This window comes from Pseudophryne corroboree, chromosome 4 (genome assembly GCF_028390025.1).
Source record: "Pseudophryne corroboree isolate aPseCor3 chromosome 4, aPseCor3.hap2, whole genome shotgun sequence".
In the NCBI taxonomy this organism is placed as follows: Eukaryota; Metazoa; Chordata; class Amphibia; order Anura; family Myobatrachidae; genus Pseudophryne; species Pseudophryne corroboree.
Window position 1 is genome coordinate 800,892,470 of NC_086447.1, and position 22,839 is coordinate 800,915,308.

Consider the following 22,839-nt stretch of genomic DNA (forward strand, 5'->3'; position numbering starts at 1 on the left):
CTGTATGCACCCAGCAAGATGGGTGCTCCTGCTTCAAAGCAGACTATTGCTCGCTGGATTTGTAGCACAATTCAGTTTGCGCATTCTGTGGCTGGCCTGCCGCAGCCTAAATCTGTAAAAGCCCATTCCACGAGGAAAGTGGGCTCTTCTTGGGCGGCTGCCCGAGGGGTCTCAGCTTTACAACTTTGCCGAGCTGCTACTTGGTCAGGGGCAAACACGTTTGCAAAATTCTACAAATTTGATACCCTGGCTGAGGAGGACCTTGAGTTCTCTCATTCGGTGCTGCAGAGTCATCCGCACTCTCCCGCCCGTTTGGGAGCTTTGGTATAATCCCCATGGTCCTTACGGAGTCCCCAGCATCTACTAGGACGTCAGAGAAAATAAGATTTTACTCACCGGTAAATCTATTTCTCGTAGTCCGTAGTGGATGCTGGGCGCCCGTCCCAAGTGCGGATTGTCTGCAATACTTGTATATAGTTATTGTTAACTACAAGGGTTATTGTTGAGCCATCTTTTCAGAGGCTCTGTTGTGTTCATACTGTTAACTGGGTATATTATCACGAGTTATACGGTGTGATTGGTGTGGCTGGTATGAGTCTTACCCGGGATTCAAAATCCTTCCTTATTGTGTCAGCTCTTCCGGGCACAGTATCCTTACTGAAGTCTGGAGGAGGGTCATAGTGGGAGGAGCCAGTGCACACCAGGTAGTCCTAAATCTTTCTTAGCTGTGCCCAGTCTCCTGCGGAGCCGCTATTCCCCATGGTCCTTACGGAGTCCCCAGCATCCACTACGGACTACGAGAAATAGATTTACCGGTGAGTAAAATCTTATTATCATTTACTATTATTTTTTTTTATTTTTTTTCCTGGCAGTATGCCCAGAGGGCGACATCGACACAGACTCGGACAAGAATATAGACAGTTTGTATCTAAAAGCTCTGGAGGGGTTTGTCGCCGTTGTGACTCAAGATGGTGACATGATCTTCCTGTCTGAAAGCATCAACAAGTACATGGGCCTAACACAGGTGAGAAGTTATCCGTGCGTCATCTCCTGATTGAGACAAACAACATTTCCAGTATTACATAGGGCAGTTTTGTCTGCTGCTTTTTGACTATACCAGATAAAGAAAACCCAGTATTTCAAAAATAGTGGTGCACTTTTGATGTATTACGGTTTTACCAGAACAATCTATTGTACTTATAGCGCATGTTCATTACAAATAAGTTGTGCTATATTCTAAAATTTTCTTTGCACTGTTAAAATATTAGAATGCGATACATAATACAGTAAGTTATCCATCATATTTTCAGATTTCAGGAATTAGCATTTAAAAGCACATTAAGGACCTTAGGGGGACATTTACTAAGCAGTGATAAGAGCAGAGAAGTGAGCCAGTGGAGTAGTTGCTCCATCAACCAATCAGCAGCTCTGTATAATTTTATAGTATGCAAATTATAGATGTTACTTCAGTGGTATTTTAGTGTCCTGCACCAGACTTCAAATATAATTATTGATACGTTCAGTTCGTAAAAAAACAGCCACTGAAAATGATCCTTTATAATAGGTTTATAGTTTATGGTGCTGGAGGTGCTCCAAACAATCAGAACCTTAACATGCAACTGCCAATAAGTAGATATTAAGATGTTACTTCAGTGCTGATTGGTTGCCATGGGCAACTTCTCTTATCACTGCTTAGTAAATGTCCCCCTGAATCCGCTTCAGTAGCAGATTCTGCTAAATCAGAATCTGCTACTGCTTCTTATTGCATACTGGGGGGCAGCATGCTAATCGGCGGCCAGCGATGTGACATTACACGAAGGCCGCCCCGAAAACGGTCCAAACACGCCTCCATTGTCCAGACCACTCCCTCCCAATGCTGTGTTGACGCCCCCTCGACGGCCGCCGCTGTCAATCAAAATGAGATTGCATCCTGCTGGGATGCAATTGCACTGTGAAGTTCTGCGCGTGCGCAGGCGGCCGGAATACGGCCATCTACGATAGTTGCAGATTTGCAACTCTAACGAGGTCTTAAGAGCAGATAACAATGACTGAGCCCCAAACATGTACTTTGTTGCTTGTTGTACTTTATTATATTTAGCATATAACACTATGTTGGCATACATATATTAGCATGTATAAAAAATATATACCCCTTTTAATTTTAGGTTGAGTTAACAGGACACAGCATCTTTGACTTCACCCACCCATGTGATCATGATGAAATTAGAGAGAATCTAACTTTGAAAAGTGGTAAGAAACATATTTTTTTATTGCCTTATTAAAAAAGATGTCCAAGCGTAACTGTTCCCCTTTCTCAACAATGTGAATAGAATTCCAATTTTGGGCTGTTTGAACTCATTCAAGTGATAGTCCATAATCTATTTCCAACCTAATTCTATTTTTGTTTTCTTTAAATATTACCAGTTTTTCACTTATTTTGTGTGAAAGACTGCCACATTCATAAGGAAATCCAGGTATATCGGTACAATATCATATTTTGCACAGGATATGGTCAGGATCCTGACTGTCAGAATGCCAAGCGTGGAGAAGTGGGCCAGTGGAGAAGTTGCCCATGGCAACCAATCAGCTTTTAAGTAACCTTTATCAAATGCTTTCTATAAATTTATACGTAGCGGCTGATTGGTTGCCATGGGTAACTTCTCCACTGGCTAACTTCTCCACACTTTTCACAGTTTCATGAATAGACATGAATAGTGTCTGTTGTCAGTTACATGTACTCATAAATATATGGGTTTTGCTGTACATATAAAATTAGCACAAATTGACGACTTATGGCCATTGTTCATTTTTCACATTCCACGAAAAGCTATTTAAGATCAGTTTTTTTGTGTGGACAATCTGTGTCATTGTTCTTCACCTAATAACCTACTGCTTTAGCAAGTCATTGTCTCATCTCTTTATACAAACAGCATTCCTTATGAGAATGAGCCAACCCTCCTCTTTCATTTCCTTCTAGTCATCTGTCACTGTTCTGTATGATATTTCACTCACACGACCGGCTAATGCATTCATAGCTGTGATCTCGTGCGCAGTGGATATGTGAAAATATGCAAATGACACAAGTGCCTGGATTTCTACGGCAACTGCAGCAGCAGATCATTCAATAATTGACTCCCGGAGTAACTGTAGGGTGGCAATGGAAGGGTTGATGGAATTGAGACACTGGCGCCATGTTTTGTGCATACGGTGTCGCAGTTGTAGGCTGGTCATGACGTGCCAGTGTTTTTGCCACTTCGAGCGACATCACAAAGGTACCCTGGCGTGTGCAGTGCAACCGTGGCGCATGTGCAATCAGCCGATAATCGCTCAACTCCGTAAATCTCAGCATAACATACATCTCTAAATCAGTCCCTGTATACAGTCGGGATGCTGGTGGTCATGTGACCAACGCCGGAATCCTGACATCACTCAGGAGACTGGCACCAGAACGCTGACAGCCAATATCCTAAAGGTGAGTATCGGGGTATGGGCTAAAGCCTGGCGGGAAGAGGGGGTTACGGGTAGGCACTAGATGGGTGGTTAGCCGTAGCTGCCATCCCCCAAGGGTTAGCCATAGCCGCCTCCCTGGGAGGGTTAAGTCTAGGGTAGGGGATGGAGGAGGGGTGGAATACTTACCCTAACAGAACAAAATGTAAGTTGCTCAAATCAATTAGGAAATACAGTTCAGGTGCATGAAAGGGAGGGGCTAGTCTGAGCTAGAAATACATTGGGGATAAACCCCTATGTAGTAAAGTGTTAGTATGTGTTAATAAAGGAAAACAAAATCTATATACAAAACTTAATATACTAGTGAAAGTGTAATTAAAAGACCAGAAGGATTAATAAATGTGTTAAGGGGGTGCTAAATAAGATCTCGCAGTGTGCTACCCCAAAGCAGCCCAGCCTCACCAATCCAGGGGGAACCGCGCCCCAGGTACTACTACTACTACTACTACTACTATTACTACTACTAATAATAATAATAATAATAATAATAATAACAACAACCTTCCGGGTAATATAACATAATGCCACATGATAATGGCATCTGAGCAAATGTATCCGAATTGAGAGCTAACTCACCAAAGATACCCCGGGATCTCCAAATGGCACTACAGAGTCCAGCATACCCTCAAAACACTGGTCCCATCCATGCCCCTCATACTAAAAGAACAAAATGTAAGTTGCTCAAATCAATTAGGAAATACAGTTCAGGTGCATGAAAGGAAGGGGGCAGTCTGAGCTAGAAATACATTGGGGATAAACCCCTGGTGTCCCCCAGCACACCGAGCTGTACCTCTACCAAGACATGAAAGACTACATATATATATATATATATATATAAAATAGAAATCTGTATGTAACTAAGACCTCTGAATTTCTATTATATGTGTGTGTGTGTGTGTGTATGTATATATATATATATATATATATATATATATATAGAAAATAGGGGATTCTCATGGGAGCTGAACCACCTCAGATGTCACATAAAGATGTATTTATTCTTAAAATTTGACAGTAAATACTGCAACATTACATAAAAACATCAGTAAAACCAGTAAATAACTTTATACCATAAGTGAACAATACAGATTGAAAATCATCTGACGAATTCTGTATTAGTGATATCTACAATTGAATCGAATATCAATTCTTCCACCAAAGCGTTCAGAAGTATGTTCAAATTCACAAATGCGTGAATACCCAACGCATTTCGTCCATACAGGACTTCATCAGGGGTCGTGATCTGAGTGGTTTATAGAAAGAGGAAAATAAACTAGGTGATAAGTTTATTTGGCACAATGTTACTAGATTTCAATTATCTACTTACATACCAATATGGTCAAAGTTTGTAAGTTTCAAAATCCCATCCAGCTTTTGCCGTGGGTGTGAACAATATTCTCAAAGATAGCAGATCTAAAAATGTCACCATCAGAATTGATATTAGTTTAAAGTGACCATATACATATATAACAAGAATTAGAAACAAAATCGGAGAAGGAGGAATAAGCAAAATCGGGTGATGTAGGAATGGATATAAGTAACTCTCTACTAATGGCCATAATCAACACTTAATTAATCACCGTTAAGTTCATTTATATATATTGCTTATTATCATAAAATCCAAAACAGAGATAATGGTTGATAAATGTTACAGTATATTCAATTACATTATAGGTAATCAAACAGAATTACTTACATTACAATATTCGTGTTTATCATATAAGGTTCACCAATATACATAAAAAGTAAAATTGCTGTGATAGTGACCTATGGATTGAAAATGTAAACAATACATTGAAAATAACTATTTTTTAACAGCATTAATTATAAACATCAGACTTTCACATACAATGCGTATAATGTAGTCTAACCCTGTACAGTATTGACTTTTATATGGGATAAATCAAGACAGCTCTTATAAATACAGTACAATTGCACTATTCATAAGGGACCATGCTGAACACAATAGCTGATCGAAAAATTGTATTTTTAAGAAGATTTTAATATTCACACATGGTACAATGCCATTAATTAACCTAATTAACGTCATACCCCATTCCACAATATTTAAATTGCGCCTACTTCTGGTGTCGGTTGATGACCAAACTGCATCAACTACCGGTATTAATCAGGACGACACATGACGTGCCTTGTGCAAAAATACTACTTTAATCTAGATCTAATACTTATTTATCATTAAACTGCATAATGTCACTACTTATAACTCATGTAAATAATGGGACATTAAATTTTGTTCCTAATTTCTCATTAATTATAATATCATAAATGATCCAATAGGTGGAGATTGTTACTATATCAAATTGATATTTTGAAATCTAATACTACTGCAGCCAAATTAAATCATTTAATAAATAATGTGAAAAAGTATTAGGCTCACCTTTTGGGTATAAAATGACAACTCCAATTCTGAATAAGAACAATATGGTAGACTCAGACTAGGTCAAAAATCCTAAAAGAAAAATTTCTTCATAAGTAGGATTTTCTTTCCTAATAATATCAAGGTGTCTATTGATAAAGTACTCACCCTAGTGCTCTCTCAGGATTCCCATTCACAGCTATGACTGAGGGTGAGAATGGGACTACTATATATACCTCCTATAAAATGACATCACTTCCTGTTGGATAATTAACTTATTTTTCTTATTTTTAATACTCCTATTCCATGTTCAATCTATTTACAGTATTTATAGTGTCCACTGATAAGCACTCAATCATAAACATTTTTAAGTGAATAGAACAGTTTAATCTACTTTTATAATAATGGTGTTGAACGCATTTGCGTTCCACCATCGCTAGCGGCGTGCGTTTCACGACCGCTACTTCCGGTTCCGGCGTGCGTTCCACGGACGCTACTTCCGGTTCCGGCATGCGTTCCACGGCCGCTACTTCCGGTTCCGGTTAGAAAATAACAACGTCATTTGTAGCCACTGCTTTGCGGCGCAAATCATGTCAACTACATGCTAATCATATTTAGATAATGTTGCATGCAATACGATTTATTTAATCCTAATCAGTTATATTTATCATGTTAGATCATAATGCTTTTAGTTGTTGTTTCTATTCATTAATCCTATTAAATAAAAAAATAAAAAATAATAATAAAATATGTGAAAGGACCAATTGATTAATTAAATCCTCTTACAGAATAATATTAAATTCATATAATAATAAGTGACTATATGAACAATTGTATTAATTATCTTATGGATCATTCAGTGATAATTAAATTCAATCATACTAAATAATTTGAGATTGATTTATGTGCTGAGTGTTATTTAATTGTGTTTCTTAATTATTAACAAATTATTATTAATTCCATATATCCTTAAATTCAATTTGTTGTGATCTAACTATGTTTATTAATTAATTTTAGAATAAATTAATGTGCTTTGTGAATACATCTGACCTAACTGACCATACGTACTTAACTAATTGACTATGTAGCCATTCAAAAGCTATCTATAGTCTTCCATGTCTTGGTACAGGTACAGCTCGGTGTGCTGGGGGACACACCAGGGGTTTATCCACAATGTATTTCTAGCTCAGACTACATATATATACCACACCCATACAGATATGTCCCTTTACATTGTGGCTGCAATGCATACTTTCCCAGTATGCAATCGCCTGCTTCTGCTGCCCATTGAAGTGTACGGGGCGGCATGCCGTGCTGCTCCCACTACAGAACACGGCTATACACAGCAACACTGTAGAGGGACACATCTGTACCTACACTATGGAGGCTGTTAGAGTAACGTTTAGTGCATGTCTCCAATGTCTAATGCCTGTATTCATGTTGTGATTCAGAGCAACACACAATGCAGTGGTTCCCATAGTCAAGTGTTTCTTGCTAATGCCTGTTCATAAAAAACCTTGAACACTCCTACGGTGCATGCGCTGCACACAGTGTACGCACAAAGGCGCCTTTGAGATTAAGACGCATGGTATCAGTAATATCTTAAAATAGTGCTGGACGTTCCTGGGTGATGACTGGAAGGTGGCTTAGCGCTTTCATGGAGATGATCCGTCTTGTGGGGCTGTTAATGGGAGTGCCGCGGGAATAACATAGTTAATGAGTTTGAAAAGAGGCAAAATGCCCATCGTGTTCAATTTGTATTCTGTATTAGCCGAGTTCATTATAATGTACCTGCTGAAGTAATGTTTTATGTCCAGTCCCTCTAGCCCTTTAATGAATTTAGAAGCTCGCCTTTGAACCCTTTCAAGTTCACAGATATCTTTTTTATAATGTGGTGCCCAAAATTTAACACAATATTCCAGGTGCGGACATACCAATGATTTGTACAGCGGTAGGATTACACTCTCATACCTTGTCTCAATTCCCTGTTTTATGCATGCTAGCACTTTACTTGCCTTCTTTGCTGCACTTTGACATTGTATACGGTTATTAAGCCTATTATCAATGAGTACCCCCAAATCTTTTTCCAGTACTGTTACCCCTAGATTTTCCTCATTTACTGTGTAGGATGCAAATTTGTTTTTAGTCCCAAAGTGCATAACTTTGCATTTTTCTATATTGAACCTCATTCTCCATTTAGACACCCAGATGTCAAGTCTCAAGAGTCATTCTGTAGAGTCTCCACATCTATTTCTGAATTAATTATCCTACACAGTTTAGTATCATCTGCAACGATTGACACTGTGCTTTCCAGGCCTATTTCTAGGTCATTGATAAATATGTTGAACAGTAGTGGTCCAAGTACGGACCCTTGCGGTATTCCGCTGACTACTGGTGCCCAGCTGGAGGACATCCCATTGACCACTACTCGCTGTACCCTGTTATCCAGCCAGTTACTTATCCATGTACAAATAGTTTTTCCTGGGCCAATCTCCTTTAATTTGATGATCAGTCTCCTGTAAGGAACTGTATCGAAGGCTTTTGCAAAATCTAAATAAACCACATCCACTGCTTTTCCCTGGTCAAGATTGTCGCTCACTTCCTCATAGTAGCTAACTAAGTTAGTTTGACATGATCTGTCCCTCACAAGCCCATGCTGGTTCCTGCTAATAATCTTAATGGTCTGCAGATACTCCAGTATAATTCCTTCCAATATTTTCCCAACTACAGATGTCAAACTAACCGATCTGCAGTTACCCGGATGATTTTTAGATCTCTTTTTAAATAATGGTACTACCTCAGCTATTCGCCAATCTTTCGGTATCATGCCTGATCTAATTGAACTATTGAATGTCAAGTATAGAGGTCTTGCTAGTTGTGACCTAAGCTCCATAAGAACCCTCGAGTGAAGTCCATCGAGTGTCGGAGATAGTGCCTGTGTACAAAGACGCTCAGCTGCTCACCCAGGAGGCCATACTCTAACAGAGGGCCTGCATCTGCCATAGGGCCGGTGCAAGTTTCCATGGTGCCACTGATGGTGGCAGTGGGCGTTTCAGGCCTTGCACATCCAGATGGATGGATGTACAACAGGGAAGGGCTTTATAGTAGCATTTGCATAAAGCTACAGACCGGCGACCGCCACTAGAGGCATCCTGGGGTGAGCCGGTGTCTACCTCTGAGTCAGCACCTAATTAGCAGTCTTTGATATGCTTACAGATGTGTCCTCTTACATCATTGCTGCAGTCACACCAAACAGCCTCTCTCAGCGCGCCAGGTCCCACGAGGCTAAGGTCAGACTTTTTTTTGGCTGAAAATATTTTGGTGATGATGTTAGCAAATCATTACATCAGTACGTGTGGAGCCTGTTTAAGAGAAATTTTGCAGAATCCTATTTACCACTGATGCGGCCAGTTAGAAACGCCCCCACCTGCGTATCTTCCAGCACCTGTCAATCTGCCAATCTATCTCAGAACTCCCGCCCCCTCTGCATCCTGGTTCCCACCCCCCCACCCCGTAAATGAAACAGACATTCTCACCTTCCCTGTGTGCACCCGGCGGCTGCAGAGAGAAGCAGTCATCGAGACAAAATAAAACCGTGATGTTACGATGACTGGTGGGTCGATAAATTGGTCACTGATGTTTGAGAAAAATCGATAATTTACAAACGTACATTTTTTTTTTTAAAGACTAAAAACATGTTGGATATTTGTTCTTAACCTAATTCAATCATTAAAACCTGACAATTTCTGAGCAGTGTTTTGGGAAAAAAATCTTAGCAAGTTAAGTGGTTAAACCATTTCATTTATAAAGCTTATTTATTTGTTCCTGTTAGTGACGATTTTATTTTCAAACAGTATATTGTTGTAAAAATTTACATTGTAGCTACTATTTGGGCTGTGGCTAACTTCTCCACTTGTATACTTGATACATCTCCCCACATGTCTTGTAGTCATTTTACCAATGCGTGTCTTTTTACATAAAGGTGCAGGGATCGGAAAGAAAAACAAAGATGCAAACACTGAGCGTGACTTCTTTATGAGGATGAAGTGTACAGTCACCAACAGAGGCAGAACCGTAAATCTGAAATCTGCAACATGGAAGGTAAAAATCAAAGGGCGTGTGACCTATGGGAACGCTTAGCCAGTCATCTTGGTAATACTGATCATTGTACTCCAATCTGACTAGGTGCTTCACTGTACTGGTCATGTCAAAGTGTACAACTCCTACAACCCACACACACTCTGTGGCTACAAGGATCCGTTACTGAATTGCTTGGTGATGACATGTCAGCCCATCCAACACCCCTCTAACATTGACATCCCGCTGGACAGTAAAACATTCCTGAGCCGCCACAGCATGGACATGAAATTCACCTATTGCGATGACAGGTGAGAGAAATCATACGTAGGCTCCATATTATTTCTAAGGCCTGCCCTTACATTGACAGCTACTCGTGGCATTTGGCTTCAGGGATGAAGACCCTGTATGAATGTTTGCTGTATTGAGAATAGGCACATTATTGGTGACCTATCCAATCACAAACTACCATCTCAGCCCTGATTGCCCATGGACAATCCCCTTGTCTTTCAAACATTTTTCAGGTCTGTACCACAACTTTAACTCTGTTGGTTACATTTCTCTGCAAGCCCTCCTGTGTTTAAACTCTGTTATACCCCTTCCACACCACACAAATAACCCGGGGTCGACACAGGTTGCTGTGCGGTGTGAAAGGGCCCATGGCAAATTCCCGGGTCACCTGACCCGGTTATTAAACCCGGGAATAAAGCAGTGTTTTTCCCGGGTTAAATACCGTGTCAGGGGCAGTGTGAACGGGTTGCTGGGTCGATGCGACCACTACATAGGGAGAGGCGGCACAGAGATGAGCTCATCTCCCAACTATGGCAACCCGACCCGACATTTTGCCGGGTCAGGGAGTTAGTTGTTAGGGTCCAGTGCTCTGTCCCACCCAGTAAGGACCCGTTTAAAATTCCCGGGTGGGTTCCGGCATTTGCAATGTGAAAGGGGTATTACTGAATAGCTCTTAAATGTAGCCTAGATAATATGCTGATAAAAGCAGTTTGTTGGGGGTACCAGTGGGTGGAGCCCAACCAAAGTACTATTTTTAAAGTTTCAAAACCATTTAACCTAATCTAGCTGCGGATTGTGTTGCTTTGGTTAAAATGATGACCTTGAAATTTAACAAGTATTCAGTGAAAGGAGGGAGTGTTCACTAGGCTTGGTGTTAGTCTTTTACCAGTGTAAGAAACAACAAAAAGGGAAAGCTCTTGCATATTGTAGTCAAGTAATGCTTTATGGGATCTTCCACAATAAATCACAGTATACTGTAATAAAGGAAGTTAAACAATGCTTTTCTGATTTCTCTCGTTTTTTATTGCACTAATCATAATTATATTGTAAAGATATGGATAGAGACAAATAAACTGGTTATGTGCCAGCTCTAAACATAAGATGATAGCGGGCAATAAAGAAACACATCCATCCCTGCTTTACAATGTGCATCAGAGGTTTGCATTTTACTGGGCCATACAATTACATTTGACACACTGATTTGCAGCTCACGTCTGCATTTAGACCTATGAACCAAATGTGTTCAGCATTTGACTCAGGGACGCTTGCACAATATCCCTTGCAAGTTGCTTTCGTTTTACCTTTCCTGAAATGTGTTCGTGGGAATAGTTTATTTTGGCTGTTTACTTGGGGCTGTATTTAACCAGCTGTTTGTAGAGCTGTGAATATTATTCCGGTCAGTCAAGGAAATATCATATTACATACCAGCCCATCTCTCTCCTCTTATTTACAACCAGGACCGGCTAAAAAAACAATATTCTTTTATTTTACACAAGGCTATCAGCCCCCCATCCGCAGCCCTTGGATGGGGGGGACAGCCTCGGGCTTCACCCCTGGCCCTTGGGTGGCTGGAGGGGGGGGGGACCCCTTGATTTAAGAGGTCCCCACTCCTCCAGGGTACCCCGGCAAAGGGTGACTAGTTGGGGATTTAATGCCACGGCCGCAGGGACCGGTATAAAAGTGTCCCCCGGCTGTGGCATTATCTCTCCAGCTAGTGGAGCCCGGTGCTGGTGTTAAAAATACGGGGGACCCCTACGTCTTTTGTCCCCCGTATTTTTTGCACCAGGACCGGACGCAGAGCCCGGTGCTGGTTGTTAAAATACGGGGGATCCCCTGTCAATTTCCCCCCCGTATTTTTACAACCATGACCGGCTCAAAGAGCCCGAGGCTGGTTATGCTTAGGAGGGGGGACCCCACGCAATTTTTTTCTGGGTTTTTTAACCATTTTTGTGCCGTCCGAAAAGACGAATCCAGGAAGCACTTATCCGTCAATTGGTCCGTTTTTCGACAGCGGGACTGTCGAATCCGTTTTTTATTGAGTATGTCGAATTCGGGTCCCGGCGGGAGGGTATGTGACTGTCGAATTGTGTCAAATTTAAAAACGGTCGAATTCCAGACGGAATTCGGCCGCAATTGCATATACCCCTATGTCTTTAAAGCTTTACATAAAACAAGTAGAAATTGTTTTTTTTTGGCCAACTGAACAGACATCAATATCAACAGGCACATTGCACAGAGACCTGTTGGCAAACTAATTGTACAATACAGCTTCACGTTTAGCAGACAGGCTACACAGCCACCTTCATAACTGCACAAATTTCCCAATTTGTTAGGTCATTGGACAGAACCCTGACCCCGAGACTTATTGCACAGACCTACCAATTACAGGATAATTAGATAGCTTGGTTGCACCCATACATTTACCCTTTGGGATGGTAATTGCACACACTACATTCTGTCCCGAAGACCATTGCATACTCTACAGTTGGAGGCTCATTGCATAGAAATACGCACCCAACAAATTTTCAAGCTTATTGCCTACAAAGAACACCAGCTTCCTTTCCAAGCTTATTGAAATTATTAAGGCGTCCCCCTCAGGAATGTAGCTCACTATATAGAAACTTATTCCCAGGCTCACTGTACTTTCCTGTCACACATACTAACATATACACACACTCTTGGGTTCATTATAGGAGGGTATTTCAATAAGTAAGGTAACAAGACCTCTTGTGTGTAATGTTCTCTATATTTTATTCTAATTTCCTGCCGTGCCAGAGCAGGTAGACCACTGCTTTCCCTTACAGTCATTAGACTGTGCCTCATATCTGTCATACTGTCCCAACATCAGTTGTAAAATGATGGGGCTGGTGGAAACATGATCAAATATTGAGGTGCGTGGTGTGATCAGGTTTCTGCATCTGAAGGGCACATGAGCAGCTGAAATTCATCACCAACTTGTCAAGGTGTGCGGTCATAACATCATGTCATGGAAACAGATTAGGGTTTGGTGCACTGCCTGTGGTCGACCTGGTTGGCTGGCCTGATCGCTGCTTATAACGTCTGTCCTGCTGTTATCTAAGGGGGTTGGGTAGAATATGCTGACGGTCAGAATCCTGACCGCGGCATTCCAATAGTCTGACTCCTGACAGGGGAAGGTAAGTATACCAACCTTACCCTAATGGCCCCCTAACCCTCCCTCCCCACAGCCTAAACCTAACCCACCCTCACTCGCAGCCTAACCCTCCCCAGTGGCACCTGAGCCTGACCCCATCCTTCCCACAGCCTAAACCTAACCCACCCTCCAACCGCAGCTCCAGGAGGGTGCCTAATCCCAACCCCCCCCCCTCTCTGCAGCCTAAACCTATCCCCACCCCCATGGGCCGCAGCCTAACCCTCCACCCACAGCCTAAACCTAACCCCAATCTAGCCCCCTAAAACACATCATGGGCCAGTCCTACTGGCACCATTATCACTTTTAGCAGGTGGTAGAAGATAAAATACAGAGGTCTACAGGGGTCACCTACAGTTAACTTCTGACCTTATCACCTACAGTTAACTTCCGACCTTATTACTGACGTGCCTGATAATATTCTGTATACATCTGTGGGATTATTTTTGAGTATTGCTAGAATTTGGGCCTATTGTTGATATCATCTGCAGTAGTGTAGTGTGTTCAGCAAACATTAGGCTATCGATAGCAATACCAGTTAATTAGTAATCATTCTAATTACATGTTTTTTTTCAGTATTGGGAAATGTGACCATTGACTGTTGTGCTTGTTCATTTTATCCTGGATGTAGAGTTCATATTACCCCAGGGCCACATCATGCAGAAAAAATATTTTAATGAGTTTTATAAATGACTTGGTTTTCAAGCTCGTATGTGCCTGAGCAAAGCTGGTGGCTTGGCACCTTGCAAGCAGTTTCACCTGACCTCCAAACATAGTATGCTTATGATTTTAGCAGATTATAACGCTCTTTTCTAGGTGTATAACAGGGAACAAGGCCAGTAGTTTCCTCTAATGCTGGCTTCCTTGAATAGTTATGAATAAACTCTAAGGTACTCGAAAGCTTTAAAAGTATCCCTGTTTTTTTTGTTTTGGTTATTATAAGCCTGGTTATGTCATCAATGTACCCTGCTTCAAGCTTAGTATTGCAACACTGTGCACAAAGGTTAATAATGCCTGTATTATTTCCTGGTGACAGCTGTAAATATCCCATTTCTGCATTTATCATAACTTTTTTTTTTAACATTTAATAAATATTATTTACATATATTAGCTAAAGACATCAAAAAATTATCTAAGCAAGCAATACAAGGTAATTAGTATGTACTGTATGAATGTAAAATACTAAAGTGAAATAAATCTTCAGTTTTATTCCTAAAGTGGAGATTTACCAAATGTTTTAAAGGGCATAAGGGAAGAGGTTGCCAATAGCAACCAATCATATTCTAGATACCATTTTACAGATTGTTCTAGAAAAATGATAGCCAGAATCTGATTGATTGATTGATTGATTGATTGATTGATTGATATGGGCAACTTTTCCATGTGTCTTATTTACAAAGTTTGATAAATCTCCCCTAAGACAGAACTGACTTTTGGGTAATTTCACTGCAGTTATTTTATTTAGTGCCCCACCTTCTGTGTTTTTAAAATTGAGCTCTGCCATGTGCTGACCCCTATAGTCTGCTTCAGACTTGTGTGGCCCTTTCTGTGAAGAACCAGTTGTTCTGCTCAGAACATGAAGAGTTGTAGAGGTTCTAAAATATGTGATGAAGTGTATTCTCAGCTCAGATAGTGCATACTGTTCCTCCATGTTAGGAGTCTGGCCTAGTGACAACCTTAGATCCTGTGTTCACGATATACAGCGGGACCCTTGCACATGTTCCAATGCACTGCTAGCTATTATTCCCTCAGTACAAGTGGACAACACACAGCATGTCTGAAAAGCGACTGAGGTCCTAATTCTGAGTTCCATGTATTACAATTACAATTTCATCTGCTTCCAGCAGTTGTTTGTCCTAAGCAACAATCTGCTTTTACTCTAAGTCAACGTATCTATAAGACTGCATCGCCGCCAGCACTCCTCTTACTTGAGCAGTCATCATTACTAGTAGCAGAGGTTACACCTACCCTATGCTTGGTGCAGAAGATGTGATAAAAAAAGGCAATCACTCTACATGCACTCAACTTGAATAAGTTGCTTTCTACACGCCCATGGGACGTTTCTCATATGTGCTAACACCCTTTTGCCACCCAGTAACGCCTATTCAGCCATCGGTGAGAAACCGCCTTCTCAGAATCAGTTGTAGATGCATTAGGTTGTGTATGTAGCGTGCCACCCATGCACAGTTTGCTAAAGAAACCTTGACATGTGGCCGCAGTTTGAATCTGAGGATCAGGCTCAGAGTTGGTAAGGAAGACTGATGTGTCCGTCACACTCTCCTCGCTCCTGCCACAAAGTCTCATTATTACCTGTGTACAGTATGCAATAATTCAGCTTTATAAACATATGAGATACAGTAAGTGGAGACATGCACAGAACTATTCTAATTCCATACACTTAAGAAAAGGTAAATCCTAGTTGTTATGGTGTATTTCCCTTTTACTTTACTCCCTTCTTGTAACCTGTGCTATAAGGTGATTATGTCAGCTGTATCATTGCATTGTTTCTAGAGGTTCTGTGCAATAGTCATGACTGATGGCATTTGTGTATTCATATGTAACACCATTTATTCAGTCACAACTATCTGAAAAAATTAAAATCCTTTTTGTGTTGCACATAAATGATCTCAAACTAAACTATACTTTTTTATTTGTTTTTTATTTTATTTTATTTGAAGAATTGCTGAGTTGATCGGGTATCATCCAGAGGAGCTGCTTGGGCGCTCTGCCTATGAGTTTTATCATGCTTTGGATTCAGAAAGTATGACTAAAAGCCATCAGAACTGTAAGTATATTAAGTCTTACCTGCGTGTATACTGTGAGGAACACCACAGTATAGGACTGTACTGCCGTAAGATCCAATTAATAAGCCACCATTTGGTTTACTAACAGGACAAGGGGAATTAAAAAAATTGTTTCATGTATGACTATAAGTATCCATATCAGGATGACATGTGTGCATTCTTACCATTAGGAACTTGGGTGAGTGGAGGAGCCATTTTGGGCGCTAGGCCAATAATTATGCAAAATCACTATGATCTAATGACATAACTAAGGTGTGAGGAAAATAATGGGTAGTGACTGTAGGAGCAAGGGGTACAGCTGAAGTGGAGCTAGGGTGCTATACTATCCGTGTAGTTAGGGACTGTATCTATGGGCCCACAAATATCTGCTTCCGCTCCAGAAAGTGTCTAATGATGAAGATTGTTAGTAGTCAGTGGCACTACGTTAGGACTAGGCTACGGTTATATGTTTATTGTCATGTGTGTTGTGTTATGTGTATACATAATATTCATGTAAATCCACTGCTTTCATACATGTAGGATTTTTTCCTTGTTGTACCTCATATTAGTTCACGTTTTGGGATCTCTTTTCTAGTCTGAGTAGGGCGCAATTTGGCTGGATCTGTGTTTCTGTGAAATTGGGTGTTTCAGGGGGGTGGGGGGGACTGGGTGGTGACAGCGCAATCGTGGGTAACCACCCTGACTTATGGTAGTGGTGTGTATCTAAAGCTCCATGTGATTTGTGCGTACGGAGTAGGGAAACCTGTATCTCTTGCATCTACTATGGGGCTAGTACAAGTGACAGTGCTAATAATACAAGTTGCTACAGCTATGGATTCTGGCATTAGCATAAGGTAGTAAGTCAGGCTTCCCAGCTACCAGCCACTTCAGCCACTCAGAATTAGCCCCTTGCTTTGTTCTTGGAATATACATTGCAGTAATATGCCACATACATAAGCACACATTTAGTGCAGAATCCTGTCATTGGCTGTGGCAGTCTGAGCGCCAGTATCCATGGAACTATAAATCCCAGCAGCACCTGACAGGTTTGTGACTTATCAACCTCTGGCACTTGTAGTTCTACCGCTGCTGAAGATCCATGACTTGCTTACCTGTGCTGACAACTCACTACAAAATGTAGTAATCATTTCCATGTAATATGTTAGCGCATGCATTAATGTAGCAGTGCACCTAAGAAAAATACCAAACTGCTCCATTACTGAGAGATAATGGCCCTCATTCCGAGTTGATCGCTCGCTAGCTACTTTTTGCAGCCATGCAAACGTATAGTTGCCGCCCACAGGGGAGTGTATTTTCGCTTTGCAAGTGTGCGATTGCATGTGCAGCCGAGCGAGACGAAAACGTTTTTTGCAGTTTCTGAGTAGCTCTGGACTTACTCAGCCCTTGCGATCACTTCAGCCTGTCCGGTGCCGGAATTGACTTCAGACACCCGCCCTGCAAACGCCTGGACACGCCTGTGTTTTCCCTACCACTCCCAGAAAACGGTCAGTTGACACCCATAAACGCCTTCTTTCTGTCAATCTCCTTGCGAACGGCTGTGCGAATGGAATTGTCGCTAGAAGCATTGACAGCAACAATGCTGTTTGTACCTGTACGACACGCGTGCGCATTGCGGTGCATGTGCCGTAGTAACCTGATCGTTGCGCTGCGAAAATCGGCAGCGTGCGATCAACTCAGAATGACCCCCAATGTTCCCCGTATTCCTAGCTCACAGTGTGCAGCGCATTCCGGGGAGTGACCTGCCAGACACTCTGTATAACATGAGTATTAATAGTGTGTGCCCATAAGCCGGCTACAGTCATTAGGCAAAGGAGACTGAAGTCATCACACTTCATTTCATTTGCACAATGTTGTAATGTTTCACATTGAGGTGAGGTTATTGTTCTGAAGAGTCCCAGCTATGTGTTATTTAAGGGTAGGTTTCTAGTGTCTAAATACTTAATTTGACTGAGCTCATTTGGAAGTTAAGTACTTAATTTGGCAAAGCATGCAGTACATAGTGTTTCTTGTGTGCATGAGACAGTGTTTAATTTATTGCTTATTATTTGTACAGTATTTGCAATGCTAAACATTTACTTTATTCAATGACTGAGAATTAAAGGTCTAATTTGTGTTTCTTACACATAATGCCTTGCATTGTTTTTCTCGTTATAATGTGTTGGAATTGATCAGACAGGCCTGGTTTGGTAGGAGTGGTTTTAAAATCTAAAGTAATGTTGTTTAATGGGTGACTGGAGCTCCCAAACAGTGCAGGTCCTCTGGGGCTTATTCTTCGTAGGATGCAAAGTGGCTGTATATGCGGTAAGCTACGGAATCCAGATGTACTACCTTATGCTACAGTAATGCAAGGTTCCTTGCACCTTATGCAAGGATTCATGCGTCTGCAAGAGGAAAGACCAGCCGCTCATTTATTTTATGTCAACTGTAGCAACCATCATAATTAGTATCTGTACTTGCGCCAGCCCCATGCTGGATGCTAGATATACGGCACAACATAATTCCCTTCTCTGTATGCATGACTTATAACAACTCGCAGCTTTAGATACACATCCGTTATAGTTCTGTGTGCTTCATTGTTACTGCCCATTGTCCGCCCAAAATGCCTAACATCATGGAAAGACAGACCCAGCCAAGGTCCGTCCGAATCAGAATAGGATGGCTGTGGGCAAATGCCCACCTGTGCATGCTCGCTATGCAAACACTCACCATTTGCACTGTACATGGGGGTTTATTCAGGAACTTGTGACCTATGGTGCACGGTGGAATCCATAGTCTAGTTTTCCATGCCAATATGTTTTTTTTCTTTGCTTGTAACATCAGACCCATTTAGCAGTAGAACTACTGTGGTCTCATGTTTGTGTGAGGATGTAGACCCCCTACTGGGGGGTAGTGATCTTTACAGGCTTCAGGAGATTAAAGACAAAGGACACTATGTTGGATTGTAGGCTAGAGAAACTATGCATTCTACTCAGAGCAGTTCGCATTTTATTGTGAGAGGTGTGGCATCACCAGAGGGGGGGGGGATCTCAATCCGTTCCTAGGACAAAGTGGGCGCTTGTCTTATGTGTCCCTACATTAATGTAATGTAATGACTGCTGCACTGTGCAGATCACAGTCGGCAATTGTAGTGGTCTCAGTGGGAAAGTCCACCTCTAAGTGTTACATAGAAACATAGAATTTGACGGCAGATAAGAACTCACTTGGCCCATCTAGCCTGCCCCTTTTCTCTGACGTCCTAGTGGATGCTGGGAACTCCGTAAGGACCATGGGGAATAGCGGGCTCCGAAGGAGGCTGGGCACTCTAGAAAGATTTCAGACTACCTGGTGTGCACTGGCTCCTCCCACTATGACCCTCCTCCAAGCCTCAGTTAGAATTCGTGCCCGGCCGAGGTTGGATGCACACTAGGGGCTCTCCTGAGCTCTTAGAAAGAATAGACTTAGGTTTTTTATTTTCAGTGAGACCTGCTGGCAACAGGCTCACTGCAGCGAGGGACTAAGGGGAGAAGAAGCGAACTCGCCTGCTTGCAGCCGGATTGGGCTTCTTAGGCTACTGGACACCATTAGCTCCAGAGGGATCGACCGCAGGCCTAGTCCTTGGAGTTCGGTCCCGGAGCCGCGCCGCCGTCCCCCTTACAGAGCCAGAAGCAAGAAGATGGTCCGGAAAATCGGCGGCATGAAGACTCTGTCTTCACCAAGGTAGCGCACAGCACTGCAGCTGTGCGCCATTGCTCCTCTCACACTTCACACTCCGGTCACTGAGGGTGCAGGGCGCTGGGGGGGGGCGCCCTGAGGCAGCAATAATAACACCTTGGCTGGCTAAAATACCTCAATATATAACCCCAGAGGCTATATATGAGGTAAATACCCCTGCCAGAATTCCATAAAAAGCGGGAGAATAGGCCGCGAAAAAGGGGCGGAGCCTATCTCCTCAGCACACTGGCGCCATTTTTCCCTCACAGCTCGGCTGGAAGGAAGCTCCCTGGCTCTTCCCTGCAATATACAGTAACAGTAAGAGGGAAAAGAGAGGGGGGGCATTAAATTTGGCAGTATATATACATATATTATATGAAAAGCAGCTATTAGGGACATAACTCAGTTAGTCCCTGTATATATATAGTGCTCTGGTGTGTGCTGGCATACTCTCACTCTGTCCCCCCAAAGGGCTTTTTGTGGGTCCTGTCCTCTGTTGAGCATTCCCTGTGTGTGTGGGGTGTGTCGGTACGGCTGTGTCGACATGTTTGATGAGGATAATGAGGTGGAGGCGGAGCAGATGCATTTTGAAGGGACGTCACCCCCTGCGGGGCAGACACCCGAGTGGATGAACTTATGGAAAGAAATGAGTGCACGTATAAATTCTTTACATAAGAAATTTGACGACATGCCAAATGTGGGACAGCCGGGATCTCAGCTCGTGCCTGTCCAGGTGCCTCAGGGGTCGTCAGGGGCTCTAAAACGCCCGCTACCTCAGTTTGCAGACCCGGATGTCGACACGGATACTGATAACAGTGTCGACGACGATGAGTCAAACCTAATGCCTGTCAGGGCCATTCACTGCATGATTGAGGCAATGAAAGAGGTGTTAAACATTTCTGATTTACATCCAGGTACCACAAAAAAGGGTATTATGTTTGGGGAGAAAAAACTACCCGTAGTTTTTCCCCCATCAGATGAACTAAATGAAGTGTGTGAAGAAGCGTGGCTTTTCCCTGATAAAAAATTTGTAATTCCTAAGAAGGTACTAATGGCGTTCCCTTTCCCGCCAGAGGATAGGTCACGTTGGGAAACACCACCTAGGGTGGATAAAGCGCTCACACGTTTGTCAAAAAAGGTGGCACTACCCTCTCAGGATACGGCCGCCCTTAAGGAGCCTGCTGATAGAAAGCAGGAGGCAATCCTGAAGTCTGTATACACACACTCAGGCATTATACTTAGACCAGCTATTGCGTCAGCTTGGATGTGCAGTGCTGCCGCTGCATGGTCAGAAAAACTGTCAGAAAATATTGACACACTAGACAGAGACACTATTCTGCTAACGATTGACCATATAAAAGATTCAGTCTTATATATGAGAGATGCACAGAGGGAAATTTGCCGGCTGGCATCTAAAGTAAGTGCATTGTCTATCTCTGCTAGGAAATGCTTATGGACTCGTCAGTGGACGGGAGATGCAGATTCCAAGAGGCACATGGAAGTTTTGCCTTATAAAGGGGAGGAATTATTTGGGGATGGTCTCTCCAACCTAGTTTCCACAGCAACGTCTGGGAAGTCAGCATTTTTACCCCATGTTCCCTCACAGCCTAAGAAGGCGCCATTTTATCAGGTTCAGTCCTTTCGGACCCAGAAAAGCAAGCGTGGAAAAGGAGGGTCTTTTCTGTCTAGAGGCAGAGGTAGGGGAAAAAGGCTGCAACAGACAGCAGGTTCCCAGGAACCAAAGTCCTCCCCCGCTTCCTCTTCCAAGTCCGCCGCATGACGGTGGGGCTCCACAGGTGGAGCCAGGTACGGTGGGGGCCCGCCTCAGAAATTTCAGCGATCAGTGGGCTCGCTCACAGGTGGATCCCTGGATCCTTCAAGTAGTATCTCAGGGATACATGCTGGAATTCGAGGCAGCTCCACCCCACCGGTTCCTAAAATCTGCCTTGCCGATTGCTCCCTCAGACAGGGAGGCGGTGCTAGCGGCAATTCACAAGCTGTATTCCCAGCAGGTGATAATCAAGGTACCCCTACTTCAACAAGGCCGGGGTTACTATTCCACACTATTTGTGGTACCGAAGCCGGACGGTTCGGTGAGACCCATTTTAAATTTGAAATCCTTGAACATGTACATAAAAAAATTCAAGTTCAAGATGGAATCGCTCAGGGCAGTTATTGCAAGCCTGGACGAGGGGGATTACATGGTTTCCCTGGACATCAAGGATGCTTACCTGCATGTCCCCATTTACCATCCTCACCAGGAGTACCTCAGATTTGTGGTACAGGATTGCCATTACCAATTCCAGACGCTGCCGTTTGGACTCTCCACGGCACCAAGGGTATTTACCAAGGTTATGGCGGAAATGATGATACTCCTTCGAAGAAAGGGAGTTTTAATTATCCCGTACTTGGACGATCTCCTAATAAAGGCACGGTCCAAAGAACAGTTGTTGGTGGGAGTAGCACTATCTCAGGAAGTGCTGAACCAGCACGGCTGGATTCTGAATATCCCAAAGTCACAGCTGGTCCCGACGACACGTCTACTGTTCCTGGGGATGATTCTGGACACAGTCCAGAAAAAAGTGTTTCTCCCGGAGGAGAAAGCCAGGGAGTTGTCTTCTCTAGTCAGAGACCTCCTGAAACCAAAACAGGTATCGGTGCATCACTGCACGCGGGTCTTGGGAAAGATGGTAGCTTCTTACGAAGCAATTCCATTCGGCAGGTTCCATGCCAGAATCTTTCAGTGGGACCTGTTGGACAAGTGGTCCGGATCGCATCTTCAGATGCATCGCTTGATAACCCTGTCTGCAAGAACCAGGGTGTCTCTTCTGTGGTGGCTGCATAGTGCTCATCTTCTGGAGGGTCGCAGTTTCGGCATTCAGGACTGGGTCCTGGTGACCACGGATGCCAGCCTGCGAGGCTGG

The 22,839-nt window shown here is 42.8% G+C and overlaps 1 protein-coding gene across 1 annotated transcript in view; it reads left to right on the top strand.

The window, feature by feature from the left end:
- EPAS1 (endothelial PAS domain protein 1) overlaps window positions 1–22,839 on the top strand; it is a 207,408-nt gene that overhangs the window by 145,475 nt on the left and 39,094 nt on the right. Inside the window, exons 3-7 of the mRNA XM_063918383.1 lie at window positions 873–1,024; window positions 2,166–2,250; window positions 9,867–9,985; window positions 10,070–10,272; window positions 16,100–16,206. Coding sequence (XP_063774453.1) covers window positions 873–1,024; window positions 2,166–2,250; window positions 9,867–9,985; window positions 10,070–10,272; window positions 16,100–16,206 — 666 coding nt within the window. The remainder of the gene's footprint in view (window positions 1–872; window positions 1,025–2,165; window positions 2,251–9,866; window positions 9,986–10,069; window positions 10,273–16,099; window positions 16,207–22,839) is intronic.